Source organism: Mauremys reevesii, unplaced genomic scaffold (genome assembly GCF_016161935.1).
Source record: "Mauremys reevesii isolate NIE-2019 unplaced genomic scaffold, ASM1616193v1 Contig127, whole genome shotgun sequence".
Classification (NCBI taxonomy): domain Eukaryota; kingdom Metazoa; phylum Chordata; order Testudines; family Geoemydidae; genus Mauremys; species Mauremys reevesii.
In genome coordinates, this window is record NW_024100746.1 from 52515 (window position 1) to 67321 (window position 14807).

General features: G+C 54.9%; 1 protein-coding gene across 4 annotated transcripts; it reads right to left on the reverse strand.

Moving 5' to 3' along the window:
• Positions 1 to 666: 666 nt before the first annotated feature.
• On the reverse strand, positions 667 to 14618 carry LOC120392931 (maestro heat-like repeat-containing protein family member 7). Of its 4 annotated transcripts, none has more exons than XR_005591830.1 (8): positions 13966 to 14618; positions 11960 to 12181; positions 9306 to 9461; positions 8366 to 8467; positions 7994 to 8096; positions 7486 to 7545; positions 6203 to 6499; positions 667 to 718 (listed from the first exon to the last, which is right to left on the reverse strand). XR_005591830.1 is itself a non-coding variant. In XM_039517586.1 (7 exons), exons 1-7 carry the CDS (start codon positions 14050 to 14052, stop codon positions 6315 to 6317), a joined length of 915 nt encoding a protein of 304 aa, XP_039373520.1. In that variant the 5' UTR covers positions 14053 to 14618; the 3' UTR covers positions 5939 to 6314. The 4 variants fall into 4 exon arrangements, 2 of the variants coding, with proteins under 2 accessions (XP_039373521.1, XP_039373520.1); XR_005591831.1 differs by lacking the exon at positions 667 to 718 and adding an exon at positions 4566 to 4633; XM_039517586.1 differs by lacking the exon at positions 667 to 718 and having other exon boundaries at positions 5939 to 6499.
• Between the last annotated feature and the right edge of the window lie 189 nt (positions 14619 to 14807).

Sequence of the window (14807 nt, forward strand, 5' to 3'; positions counted from 1 at the left end):
TTTCATCACCATACAGTTTTTGGCAGGTTTCCACACCCCATCCCCATTTCTGGCGCCGTCAGCCCCTTTGACCATGCCCCTCGCTACGATACTTCCGGGGGTACCTTGGTTCAGGGGACAATTAGCTCAGTGTTAATGGCTCTAGCCTGCAGTCAGACCAAGTAACGGTAGAGAGTCTGTTTGCCCGGGGCCCTCAATCAGGGCAGGGCGTCAATCAAGAAAGGGCTCTGGCCTACAGTCAGGCAGGCAGAGCAGCAGGAGGTCCATTTGCCTGGCCCTTGATCAGGGTAGGGCAGCAGTCAAGTAGGGGGGCTCTGGCCTACAGTCCAGCAGAGCTGTCACAGTCCAGGAGAGGTTAGCTCTCTGGTGGGAGAGTCAGCACAACCGTCTGGCATCCGGATTCAGGCGGGTGCCAGACCAATTCAGGCCTCCTGACAACCAGGTGGGGAGGCTGCCGCTCCTGACGTTGGGGTGGTAGGGTTAGAGGAACCCAGGCCCTCTCGTTCCACTGCGTCCCAGCTCAGGGCCCTAACAGCGGTGGAGTGGTCCGCCACTGGGTCAGCAGGGAAAGTCCAACCATAACACGCTGGCTGGCTTGTAGTCAATAACACATCTGAACCCAGTTCAGCTTCCCTGGGCTCCTTCCTACACGCCAATTCCATGTGTGCATGGGTTCCAGGGTTGTTGTTCGCTTTGGACCATGAAAAAGTTCAAGGAGCTGAGATTAGAGAAAAATTACATAAAATGTAAAAGGGCGTAAAGCCAATAGGGCTATCTATCTATCTATCTCCATACACCACATCTCTCTCTCTCATCTCAGGAAAGATACTTTGGGCCTGTTTTTTTAGATAAGAATAAGGCAGTTAAAGGGGGTGGGTAGTGAGGGGAGGGGAGGGAGAGGGCTATTGTTTAAAAATCTTGGATTGATAGGTTTGGTTCAGAGAAATTAATTCTATGACGCAGCTGTAGAACAGTTTCTGATTGGTCCGCCCGAGAGGCGGAGATAACCATGCTGGCGGCTGTGAGCCTCTTTTCCCAGAGGCAGCCACAAGGGTAAGTTCTCTCTTCCCCCGTGTCCCCTCCCTGCAGCTTTCTATACTGTCCTTCTCTCACTAACCAAAAACGATCTCTTGCTGTTTTCTATACTCTCCCTCTCTCAAGCCTGGTCTACACTACTCATTTATTTCGGAATTAGCCGAGTTAATTTGGAGAAAAAAAAATCATTCCTTCCACATGACCAAACTGGTTTCTTCGATTTAAAGGGCTCTTTAATCCAATTTCTGTACTCTACCTCGGCAAGTAGAGTAGCGCTTAAATCGAGATTGCAATCCCGGATTAAAAGTAGTGTGGATGCAATTCGAAGTTATTGGCTTCCGGGAAGTATCCCAGAATGTTTCCTTGTGACTGCTGTGGACAACACTCTCAACTCTGATGCACTAGCCAGGTGGGCAGGAAAAGCCCCAGGAACTTTTGAATTTCATTTCCTGTTTGGTCACCAGCAGCACAGGTGACCAGCAGCACAGTCCACTATCATAGGCAATCATGCAGAGAGCACCATCACAAGAGACCACGCAGTCCCGGATTCACAGATGAGCTCCAGAATGGTCCGAATGGGAGGAACTGGATTTCATCGAATGTTGGGGAGAAAAATCTGTTATGGCAGAACTACGTTAAAAAGAAAAGAACGCAAATACGTACGCTAAAGTCTCCAGGGCCATGACGGAAAGAGGCTACTCCAGGGACACAGAGCAGTGTTGTACAAAAATCAGGGAGCTCAGGCAAGCGTACCAAAATGCCAGGGAGGCAAATGGGCGCTGTGGGTCACAGCCGCATACATGCCGCTTCTACCGTGAGCTGCATGCAGTTATGGGGGTGACGACACCACTACCCCACCACTGTCCGTGGATATCTCCAAGGAGGAAGTTGAACGGAGCGAGGAGGATGAGTTATTGGAGGACGAAGAGGAGGAGGAGGAGGACAGTGCACAGGCGGTAAGTGGGGAATCCATTTTCATCCCTAGCCAGGAACTATTCTTAATGCAGGAGCCAATAGCCCCCACCCCCACTTCCATGATCCTGGAGAAGGTACTTCTGGCGAGTGAGCCTGATCGGAGCCATGCGGTGGCGGGGTGGGGGGTGGGTAAAACACAGCCACGTTGGGCTGTTTGCGTTTAGTTTAAAGGGCTCATCCCTGCTCAGAGCCTCATCGGAGCCACGCAGTGGGTGCAAGTCTGTGTGTGTGTGTTGTGTGAAGCAATCATCCCAGAGAGCCTGCAGGACCTCCTTTTATACTGCAAACCTACCAGGCATTGCTTGCTATGAGAAAGGGGGCCCAGCAGTTTGAAAGTATTGAAATGAATGCGGAAGAAACAGAACCCCGTGTTCCCCTAGGGCTTACCATGGCTGGCTGCAAGCTGAATTCTGTTGCCCGGCTGTGTGTGATGTGCTGTGTACTATGAATTGCCTGTTTCACTGAGAAACAGTGTGTCCTTTGTTCTCTGAAATGTATCTTTTAAAATACTACTCTTCCTTTTTCTCCTCCTGCAGGTGCAAATGTTTCAACGCAGCCCCAATCTACTCCATCCAAGAGGCTGGTCCAGATTAGAAGGCAGAAAAAAGGAACTCGGGACGACATATTCGCCGAGCTCATGCAGTCCTCCAGCGCTGATAGGGCCCCGCTGAATGCGTGGTGGTAAACAATTGCGCAGTCACGTAATGCATTACAGGAACACGAAGAGAGGAGGGACGCGCGCGATGAGAGCAGGCAGGACACTATGGTCGAGCTCATGGGGGAGCAAACTGACATGCTGCCCTGTATGGTGGATCTAATGCAGGAAAGGCAGAAAGATCACAGATTGCCGCTGCTGCCCCTGTATAACTGCCCTCCCTCCTCCCCAAGTTCCATAGCCTCCTCACCCAGACGCCCAAGAACACGACGGGGGAGGTCTAAGGGGACTCACACACTCAACTCCAGAGGCTCACCCAAGCAGCAGAAAGTTGGCATATGTGAACTTTTGATTTGGTTTCTGGACTTCTCCTTCCCTTCTTCTCCACCCCCATAACCCAACCCCTCCTCCCCCCATTTACCTTCTGATTTCTCTCCATGTGTTGTGCAATGAATACTAAAGAATGGTTTTTAAACAATTGTGACTTTATTTCCTTTCATATATATAGGGGGCGGGTAACTTCAAGATAAACAAACACAAGTGTCACACTGTACCCTGGCCAATCATGAAACTGTCTTTCAAAGCTTCTCTGATGCACAGCACACCCTGCTGCACTCTTCTAATCGCCTTGTTCTCTGGCTGTGCGATTGGCCACCAGGCAAGTTGCCTCAACCTCCCATTCCGCCATAAACGTCTCCCCCTTACTCACAGATATTGTGGAGCACACAACAAGCAGCAATTACAATTGGAGTATTGGTTGTGCTGAGATCTAACCAAGTCAGTAAACTGCGCCAGCGCTCTTTCAAACGTCCAAAAGCACATTCGACCACCATCCTGCATTTGCTTAGCCTATAGTTGAACTGCTCCTTACTACTGTCCAGGGTGCCTGTGTACGACTTCATGAGCCATGGCATTAAGGGGTAGGCTGGGTCCCCCAGGATAACTATAGGCATTTCCACATCCCCAACAGTAATTTTCTTGTCTGGGAAGTAAGTCCTTCCTGCATCTGTTCCAACAGACCAGAGTTCCTGAAGTTGCGAGTGTCATGCACTTTCCGGCCATCCCACCTTGATGTCAGTGAAATGTCCTTTGTGATCCACCAGTGCTTGCAGCACCATGGAAACGTACCCGTACAGTTTACATATTGGCCGCCCCGGTGTGCCGGGGCCAAGATAGGGATATGCGTTCTGTCTATCGCCCCACTGCAGTTAGGGAACCCCAGCGCATTAAAGCCATCCACAATGGTCTGCACATTTTCCAAAGTCACTACCCTTGATAGCAACTGGTCAATGATTGCATTGGCTACTTGCAGCACAGCAGCCCCTATGGTAGATTTGCCCACTCCAAACTGATTCCTGACTGACTGGTAGCTGTTGGGCATTGCAAGCTTCCACAGTGCTATGGCCACGCACTTCTCAACTGTGAGGGCTGCTCTCATTTTGCTGTCTGTGCTTCAGGGCAGGGAACAGCAAGTCACAAAGTTCCCTGAAAGTGGCCCTACGCATACGAAAGTTTCGCAGCCACTGGGAATCATCCCAGATCTGCAAAACTATGTGGTCCCACCAGTCTGTGCTTGTTTCCTGGGCCCAAAACTGGCGTTCCACGGCATGAACCTGGCCCAACACCACCATGATCTCCCAATCACTGCATGCTGTGCTTCTAGGAACAGAGGTGTCCATGTCCTCATCAGTACAGTAATCGCTCTGTCGTCGCTTCCTCGCCCATTTTTGCAGAAACTTCACATACTGCTGGATAATGCGTGAGGCATTTACAATGGTCAAGACTGCAGCAGAGATCTGAGTGGGCTACATACTTGCCGCGCTATGGTGCCTGCATGGGTAATCCTGGAAAAATGGCATGAAACGTAGGAGAGCTGTTCGGTTCAAGATGGCTGATAAAAGGCGGGAAATGGTTTCCTTCTGTAGCTTTCAGTGGAGCCCAGCACCGACAACATGGAGAAATTTGCTACTGATGCAAGAATGGGAGAGCAGAGTTTGCAGCGGAAGCTGTGCTGCTCGGTTGACGATTATTCTGCCAGGTGAGTTCTTTCACCCGACCTTCTCAACCTTCCTTTATATTTCCTATTCTATTTAATTAGCCTTTGGTTTTTTAAATTGAGTTCAATTTTTTTTACTCTTATAATTTTTTAGTCCCAACAAAAATAACCTTTTACCACGTTCTTACAAACTCCTCTCTCTTGTTGCTTTCTCTAGTTTCCCCTCTTTCTTCTATTTAAGATAACCTTTCTTTCCTTTTTTCCTCTAAGCCTAAGCAATCTTTCTTTTTTTAAAACTCCTTTTCTTTAAGGCCTCTGTAGCAAGATGGCATAGTCTCCTGTCCTGACAGACAGGGAGGGATCCGTGAACGCCCCCCTGGTGGGTAGAACGGGGACTTGCATGGCCTCCCCGCTGGAAGCAGAGGGTGGGACAGGAAGCGGAACTATAAAAGGCTGGTCCTCCAGCTCAGTCGGGGGAGGGCTGCCTGAGGAGCAGGACGTCTCTTCCCCGTTGCGTGAGCCCAGACCTAACGGAGACCGCTCTCCTGACAGAGACCCAGAGGTGCTGACAAAGCTGCCAGATGCCAGGATCTCCGAGGAGCTGGGGGGGCTGCCACTAGCTGTCTATCCCAGCGAAGCGAACAACAACCCTGGAACCCATGTACACACGGAATGGGTGTGTCGGATGGAGCCAAGGGAAGCAGAATTAGGTTTGGCTGTGTTATTGACTACAAGCCAGCCAGCGTGTGGCGGCTGGACTTTCCCCGCTGACCCAGTGGCGGACAACTCCACTGCTGTTAGGGTCCTGGGCTGGGATGCAGTGGAATGGGAGGACCTGAGTTCCTCTGCCCCTACCACCTCAACGTCAGGAGTGGCAGCCTCCCCCCTGGTTGTCAGGAGGCCTGAATTGGTCTGGCACCCACCTGAATCCAGATGCCAGATGGTTGTCCTGACATTCCCACCAGAGAGCTAACCTCCCCTAGACTGCGACAGCTTTGCCGGACTGTAGGCCAGAGCCCCCCTACTTGATTGCTGCCCTACCCTGATCAAGGGCCAGGCAAATGGACCTCCTGCTGCTCTGCCTGCCTGACTGTAGGCCAGATCCCCTTCTCGACTGACGCCCTGCCCTGATTGAGGGCCCCGGGCAAACAGACTCTCTACCGTTACTTGGCCTGACTGCAGGCTAGAGCCATTAACACTGAGCTAATTTTCCCCTGAACCACCGTACCCAGAAGTATCATAGCAAGGGGTGTGGTCTCCCACCCAGATGGACGGACGGTGGGGCCTGGGGGGGGGGGACTGCAAACCCTTTACAGCCTCTCTTTCTACTCATTCGTACTTTTTCTCTAAATATGTCAAAACACAAGCACACAACCTTCCCCCGGCCAAACACAGAAAAATAATACAAAATAAATTTTCAAAATGGCCGACGGCATCAAAAACGTACACGACTGGAAATGGGGACGGAGGGCAGGACGTAAATGCAACACGGTGTCCAAAAGTACATGATGATGAAAGCTATCGAGCAGTTAACTACTCACATGGCTGGGCAGGGCAGGCAGCCAGTTGGGAAGAAGCCATGTGTTCCACCTTGCTCCAGGTGGGCTCTGATGCACCAAGCCCCCAGAGAAGGGAGGCTGGCTTTTCCCAGACCTAGGGCAGCTGGGCAGCTTCAATGAGCTGGCTCTCCGCAGTGCACATTGTTCTTATCCTATGGACCAATGTCCATAGGCTGCAGCAGGCTGGAGGCTGGTTCTTGAAGGCCTCCAGGATGAAGATGGTCTGAGAAGCCAGGCATCGGACTGAGGACTTGCTGTCCTGCTGCAAGCCTTTGAGGTCTAAGATTGAAAGCAAGGAAATGGAGGTCAGAGCCATGGCACTCTGGAGAGCCCCGGCAGGCCAAGCCAGCTCTGTACCTCTCGGCCCACAACAAGGAGGCAGCAGGCCAGGTGGCAGGAGGCAGGGGACTAGCGGGAACAACCAGCAACCCTCACTAAACATCCCGCCGCCTCCACAGCTGGGGAGCCTCCAGACACAGGCAAGAAGTCCCAATGAACCCCATTCACTCACTATTTCTAGGACTGCCTCCTCCCTGCAGTATCTGAGAGCCTCATCCCTGCCTGTATTTACCCTCCCCTTCCCCAATGCATAGATGGGCACTTAGGCCTAGAGGGGAGAGTCACAAAGGGGCTTGGGCATTGTTAGGCGCCGCCTAACTTCAGGTGCTCTGCTGCCCTCCAGGAAATGCCGAGGAGGGAGCTCAGCCATTCTCTAGCTCCGGTTGGGAGGCCCAGCTGTGAATCTGCTCTGGGAGTGAGGAGTCTGAGCTATGTCACCCACCCTTCCCTTTTCCCGAACAAATGTGGTGGAGATGCTGCTCTGCCCTGTGCTGCCCAGGAGTCCGGACACGCAGCAGGGAGGTAGGTGACCTTCAGCCTCATTTGGAGCAGTGGCTTGACCCCAGGTATCCCACGTGGAGGTGACTGCTCCAAACACTGGGCTAGTGAGTGCAAGGGGGGAGGCGGCACCCCACTTTGGCTGTGTTTGTGGGGGGCAATCATCTGCGAAGGCCAGCCAGCTCAGGCCCAGTTTGGGGATCTACCAGGCCACAGCTCTGAGGTCAGGGCTAAGTGCCTGGGCACATGCCAACCAGCAGACACGACAGGGTGAGGGGGCAGCTGATCAGGGGGTTGGGGATTGACATTTTGCATCCCCTTGTGGCTCTCGCCTGTGACCACGTTGCTGGCGTCGGAGATTGAACCCACCCTGCAGCCCTGGGCCATTCATCCCCCTAGTGCTCAGTACTCAAAGCGGGACCACTCACTATCGCAGATGGCGTCCAGCTTGTCCTGGCTCCCCTGGTCCAGCTTCCGGGCAGTGAGCCCTACACACACAAACAGCTCATCACATCCCCGCGTCCCCAGCAAGGGTGTTAAAGAGCCTGTCACCCTCCAAGCACCGCGGCTTTCCCCCGCCCCTCACTGGCCAGGACACGCTCCTGAATCCCCAGGGGAAAGGGCGAGTCCCCAGAGATGGCTACAGGGCTGGTTGCCAAAGGAGAGCACAGCGCCTTGAAGGTCCACTACCAAGAGCCCATGGTGGGGTGGGGGCGGAGAATGGGGACTGCATGAGGAGCAGTGGGCTTAGAGGGGTCCCATCAGCCGATCAGGGCAGTTTGGGGTGAGCTTGCTCCTGTGGGTTTCTGACACCCCTTCGCCTTCATTAGGGAATCAGGAGCCCAGGGATCACTTCTCGCTGCTGGCAGGGACTGAGGAGAGCCTGGGACCAGATCCAACCCCTCTGCTAAAGGGACCCCTCTGCTCTGTGGTTACCTAGGAACCTGATGGCTGCTTCCCTAACTGGAGTCTGTGGGTTCTGCAGGAAGGCCATGGTCTGGCCCAGGAAGTCATCAGCTCTCTCCTTGTAGTGGATCACCTAGGAGCCAGAACAAAGGAGCACAAGATTATTAAAGGCCTTTCCGTCCCACAGGCCAGCTTGCAGGTGTGTGGCGCGCACGTCCTGTTTTTTCCCCTCCTTCCTGTGCTGGGAGGATCACGCAGAGGGACCACACCCAGGGCCAGGTGTGGTCCCGGGGCTGGGGCTCAGTGTGGGCACAGAGCCAGGCAATTGGGGGTGCCCTATCCACTGATTCCTCCACTTCTGCCAGCGAGGGTGTGCAGTGAATGGCCAGAGGGCTCCCTCACCAGGCAGTCACAGCTTCGCCAGGTTTCCTTGTGCTGGATGAGGCCACTGAGCTGGTGCCACCTCAGGAATTGGGCGGCACTGCTGAGGGTGTCCCAACACACCTGCAAAACAAGAGGGGCCGGGGCGAGCCGGACACAGTTATGGGAGCTGGAAGCCACTAGCCTAGTTACCGGAGGCCAGGGAGGCCGTGCGTGCTGAACGCTTCCCTGCCCTGGCTGCTCACGGAAGGGCGGCGGTGTGGCTAAGGCAATGGCTGGAGACCTGACTCAATTCCCAGCTCTCTGTGCAGGAACTCAGGCAAGTTGCTTAGGCCCAGGGCTGCAAAGGGATTTAGGTGCCTAATGCCCATGGGGGTTCAATATTTTTGAGGCTGCACCTCAGTTCCCCACCTCATGGGGTGAATTCGTTAGTGCTGGTGGCATTTGTGTCCCAAGTGATGGGGGCCATGAGCACTAGCATGTGCAGAGGCATGGGGGGGAGGGGCTTGGGCATGTCATGGCTAGTACGGGCTGTCCGGGCCGCTTGGCTAAGGGCACATTGGGTCCTGTGCACCATCTGGAGGCTGAGTAGCCCTGCTCCTGGTAGGGATATGGCCAGGGTTGTGCTCTTCCCACCAGCACAGCCAGGGGAGTGTGCGGAGGCCAGTGGCTGTAGGAGTGGTGAGGCGACCACTCGCCCCACCCAATCTCTCAGCCTGGCTGCAGGGGGGTGTTGAGCTCAGAGGATGCAGAGAAGACTCAGCAGTTGGGTGGGGTGCCATGGTCATGGCACTACTGGACTCAACATTCAAGTGATTTTGAGTGCCTGATTGTCACAGCTCTGAGCACCTGCCCTCTACCGGCCAGACCCTTTAAAGGGGGGTGTCACATGTTGCCCCCCCCCCAAACAAATGGTCGCTCTGTAACTATCTCAGACGCAGACTCCAATTCGTGGCCTCACCTGGGACACGTTGGGACGCTCATCATGCACAAGGAGGAGCAGTGGGACCAGGCTCTGGAGCACATGCTCCTTCATCTGCCTCCGGTTGGGCCCCCTTACAAGCTCCAACAGGTCTTTAAAAAGGGTGATGGAGAGCACTTGGAGCTTGCTGGTCACCTGCAAGAGATGATATAGGGAGGGGAGGAGACACTGTGACAGTCATTCTCATCCAGCGGGGCAAGCGCACACTGTGCCAGAGATGTCTGCCCTGCAGGGGGTATTGGTAACTCACCCCCAGCCATACAGCCACAGCTGGGGCCAGAGTCTCATGGGCATAGCGCCATTGAAGGCAATAGAGATGCAGATTTCCACCAGCTGAGGGGCTGGCCTGGTAACTTCTTGGCCAGGGAGAGCAGTAAGCTGGGGTGAGACTGCCCCTGGGCTCTCACAGCCAGCTCTGGGTGCACTGACATCAGCACCCGCCTGTGTCAGCCAAGGGGAAACATTCAGGGTGGAGCAGCGCCAGGACAGGGGTGGCAGAGAGGGAGCGATGAGGAAAGATTCAAAGAGCGAAGGGGGGGTGTAGTTTGTCCACCCGCTTTGCAGGCCCAGCTCACACTGGTGTTGACCCACAGCAGCCCTCTAGCCGGGCCAAGGAGGCCAGGCATAGGGGGCAAATTCCTACCATTGGTGTTTGTTTGGGCCATGTTCAGGGACCTGGGGTGAATTTAACCAGGGCCAAGGGGTGGTAAATGTGCAGGAGCTCCCAGATAGGGGGCCTTGGATGCCATGACTGGAAGCCACCCAGCCTCCAGGGGTTTGGGGTGGGGTGAGGGGTCAGCTCAGATGGTCAGCTGGGCAGCTGAGCCCAGATGGTCAGATGGTCAGCTGAGCTGGTCAGCTGGGCAGGCTCTGTACAAAACACGTGGGAGGGGTATGGGGGCATCAGGGCTGCACTGCAGTGGGCACAGGCAGATGTTGAACTGGCACCTCTCTGGTCTTCCCTCCAGTTGTTGAGGCCTGTTTGCCTTTCCCTGGTGATGGGTGTAGTAAGTGCAGGCCATGATAAAGGCCCAGTATGAGGCCTGAGGCCTGAACTAAAGTAATGAACAAGACTTTGCTAACATAAAGCAAAGGTAAGCTGTGAGCCAGAGGCAGGCCCTGCTCACAGAAGCTGGCAAGGAAAGGGCTGATACGTACCTAAAAGGTACTGAACATTCACATACTTGCACATTCCACACAGATAACAAAGAACAGACTGGCCCATCCCAATGACAGGGGCAAAAGGGTAAAATGATGGATAGAGTTGTTTTGATCGAACCAACATGTACAAGGTAGAAGGTGGCACCTAAATACGTAGAAAGGTTGTACCGTGCTACGTGGAGGGGTTGTACCTCATAGGTCAGGTGTGATGTGTAACTTGTTTGTGTCTGTGTATAAGAATGCATCCCTGGGGCGGTGCCTTTGTCCGGCCGAGGGGGCAGTGGAAAGTCCCGCCACTGAGCCGGGTCCATTGCCAAGAGGCACTTTCTCGTAGTATGCCCTGAATTAGGCTAAGAAACCTACAGGGACTGCAATTGTGTCCGAGGTCGCAATAAACCTAGCCGACGTGGCTTTGCATCTTACTGGACTCTGTGGTTATTGGGGGTTGTCGTCGGGTCTGCTGTGTCAGCTATCTGCAGAGCTCGGGTAGCACACAGAGGGAACACACGCACGCAGCCGAGTGATATCAACAAGGAGAAAGCAGAGCACCACACCGGTAGCACTCTGACAACACACTTCTGACAACAATGGGCGTTGTGTTCATTAACACTATTTGGATATAACCCCTGCCCCATAAAGAACCTGTTCTGTTCCCCCCGGGCCTGAGAGGGGTTTGGTTTAAAGGGCTCACCCCACGGCGAGATCCTGCATCCTTGGTCCAGGCTGCCCTGTCCCTTTGGCCAGCTGGGGATCCAGGAGACCCTGGGAACAGCTTTAGCCAGGCCTGTGCCACTACTAAATAAAGAGCGGCACGGTCCCAGCAGAATTCGGGAGGGCTGAGAGTAGGATTTACCATTATGAGAGCTGGGGAGTCCCTCCAGGAGCACCCACTGGGGCATTACCCCTGGAAGGCAGTAATGGATGGGCCCCTTTCTCCTGCCCGCTTGCTGGATCTCGCCACCCAGTGTGGGACTGAACATCAGTCTGGTGAATGCGCCAGCGGGGGCTAGTTTGTGGGTACAAAAGATCTGAGGAGAACTTTCCCCTCCTTTGACGCTGCCCTGCCATGAGAACGAAGAGGAGAGGAAAGGGCGGTAGCTGTAGAACCTACAGACAGAGCCATTTCCTTATGGAGCTGACAGGCCAGCTGTAGGATTCCTGGCCAGGGAAAGGAGGGGCAGATTTTCACCAAGGTACCCCAGCAAGAGCATTGCAGCACCCTGTGCTGCAGAGGCCGCCTCGCTGCATGCAGGCTCAGGAATGCACGTCCTTCCCCAAGGGGAGCCTCGTCCCCAGGCTGCCCTCATCCTTGTCAGTAGGCCTGCGGGACACCAGGGTTCCCATCCTTTCTGCCATGTGCTCTCATGGAGAGTGAGAGGAAGGCGGGAATGGGCTCATGATTTATGACAATCCGTTTTCTGGCTAGGACCATAGCACAGGCCCTGCTAGCCCACCCCCTAGCCCCCACTCACATGTCTGCAGTTTGATGGGATCTCCTGTGAGCTGCCAGGCCTTACATCATGAAACAACGGCAGGAGTTGCACAGCCACTTGCACAGCCGCGCAGCTGGCGCTCTGCCTGTCCATGCCGGCGAGGAGGTGTTTCAGCACGGCGATGGCCTTGCGGATGAGGTCTCTGTCTACCTCCTGGAGTCGCTCCAGGACATCTGGCAGCAGATGCTGGAGTTTCCCCACCTGTGTGAAACAAGGAGCTGCTTTACGAAACACCCCCCAGTGACCCAACAAGCCATTTCCAAAACAATGTCTGCCTCCCTGCAGACAGAGGCATGGGAGCTAGGGGTGCTGGGGGTGCTGCAGCACTCCCAGGTTTTACGCAGGGCTCTGCTCCTGGCCCCACACACAGGGTCCCAGCTGCCAGCCCTGTGCCAACCCCCAGCTATGGCCCCAGCCTTGGTCCCCTTGCCCCATCCACCCCCCCGCCCCCGCCTCCTGGAGCCATGGCCCTGCTCCTGACCAAAGCTCTAGTGGTGGAGGGGTGTGAGGACAGGGGTAAGCCGGTGTGCGAGCAGCACCTCCCCTATAAAAAGTCTTCCAGCGCCCCTGCCTCCAGAGACATATTACAGCCTCAAAGCCTTTGCACAGCCAGCTAAGATCACGGGCAGTGGGTCCGGCAACCTGCAACATAAGCAGCTGCTTCCTTGTACTCCAGATCTCAGGGGATGGTTTTTATTAGCAGATATCATCCGTGGAAAGTTCTCTACACAACACGTTGACCCCAAATAAATCAAGTGTATTATTGTTCGAATAGCACCTCGAGGGCCTGTCTGCAATGAGGGCTTGTGCTGGGGCTTTCCAGGCACAGGAAGAGACGGTCCCTGCCCTGGAGCTTACAGGCTAGACACACGAAGGCAGGATTTCTATCCCCATTGTACAGACATGGAACTCGGGCACAGAGAGGTTACGGGACTCGCCCACAGTCACTTAGGGAGTCTGGCAGAGCCAGGAACCGAACCTGGATTCTCCTGAATCCTGGTCCTTACAGCCCAGCCTAGGGGAGGGAGTCGATTTTGCACACTAGTTCTAGGGTTAGGCTGTTACTAAAAGCCAGATTCAGTCATTTCTGTGTTTGGTTTTTCAACCTTTCAAAGACAGCCCCACAAAATCTCAACCGGCATCAGGGAAAAATAGGTCATATACAGGCTAACCGGTTCCGGAAAGGAAAATGAACCACAAGCAAGTGAAAACCAGGCTGAAGTGCATGGAACGATGGGAATGGTGTATAACAAAGAGAATTACAGTCACGCCCTCTCCATGTCTGATCTAGTCATAATCCGGGTTTAATAAACCGGACTGACCCCCCTATTCTCAGGCGAAGTAAATTATCATTAACGAGAGTTGCCTTCAGATTGTCTCCTCTTTACCAGGCTGTCAGATCTGTGTATTTAAGCCCCAAGGGCTTTCTCTGCCTTCACTATATTGTGGGTATCAAACTTGTTATGAGATCTTAGCAGCAAAAGGCCCTTCCAGAGCTCTTCAGAGGAGCGAGTGCTGCAGGACAGAGCCGTGACGTCAACAGTTAAAACCTATGAGGCTTTAAAAGGGGATTTGTAGGAAAAAATGGTTCCTAATTGTAGTGAAATGGCTCTATCCAAGCGTCCCTGATCACTGGGGTCGCCAGCATTCCCTGGGGGTCTAGAGTCTGCAGCTCTGCTGCTACTCTAGTGCTAGGGTTCTTTGGATCACAGAGACCCCAGACACAATCAGGCCCAGCTGTGCCAGATGCTCCACACACCTAGAGACGCACCCTGCAGGAGCCAGGCCCTGCCCTGCAGAACAGCAGACAAAGGCCAGGCAGGGGCTTGCCCAAGGGCACCCGCAGGTCAGTGGCAGAGCCAGGAATAGAAGCCAGGGCTCCTGACTCCAGGCCAGGGCCATACCCCAGGAAGATTTCAATACCCCAGCCCTGCAGCAGCTCCCTGCGGTTCTGGGTTTATCCCCCAGCCCTCCTCCCCTCTCACCTTCTCTGGGTGAAGGGCCAGATTGAGGAGGCCTTTGAGCGCCAACCAGCGCACCACGGTCTTGGGGTCTCTCAGCAGCCCGCTCATCTCCTCCACGATGGCGTCTTCCAGCTCGCTGCCAAGGTCAGGGCACTTGAGGAGCTAACACACCAACAGCAAATCAAGCTAGAGAACGGGGCTGGCCTCTCGCGACTCATCTCTGCCACGGGGCCCTAAGCTCCACTGGCCAAGGCCCGGCATGGGCTGCATGCAGGGCATCGCGATTGGTCACCGTGTGGGCCCCACTGAAACGCTTCTAGCGCGACGGCCCCTCGAGGCTCCAGCTGAGATCAAGGCCTGCCCTGCTCCCTCACTAAGGCTCAGCTGCACACGGAGCAGTGGTGTGTGTGCGGGGGGCGGGGGGTCTGCAGCCTTGTGCTCCAAAGGGTCGCCCGGTCTGCGGGGGGCAGGTGAACTGGCCATGAATGGGCAGGCGGCTGCCCGGCCTGCACATGGCACACGGATGTCAGAGGGGGCTCGAGGGCCGAGGTCACACAAGGGACCATTCTATGGAACTGAGTCTTGGGGAACAAGAGACACCTGACCCTGGGCCTTGCTCCAGCCCCGTGACACCAGCTGGGACAGGTAACAATGCCCAGACTGAGTGACTCCACCCCTAGGGTTGTAGGAGCTTTCCCTGCCCCTGCTCACCCACCCACCCCCAGGGCCTTCAGGGCCACCCCTCTCCTGGCCATAGGCATGAGCGGCAAGTTCCATTGGCCCATTGGCCCCAGATAAGCGCCGCACCCTCCCAACTCCTCCCAGAGCCTGCCCCCCCACCCCTTTCCCGCACCCCACTCTGG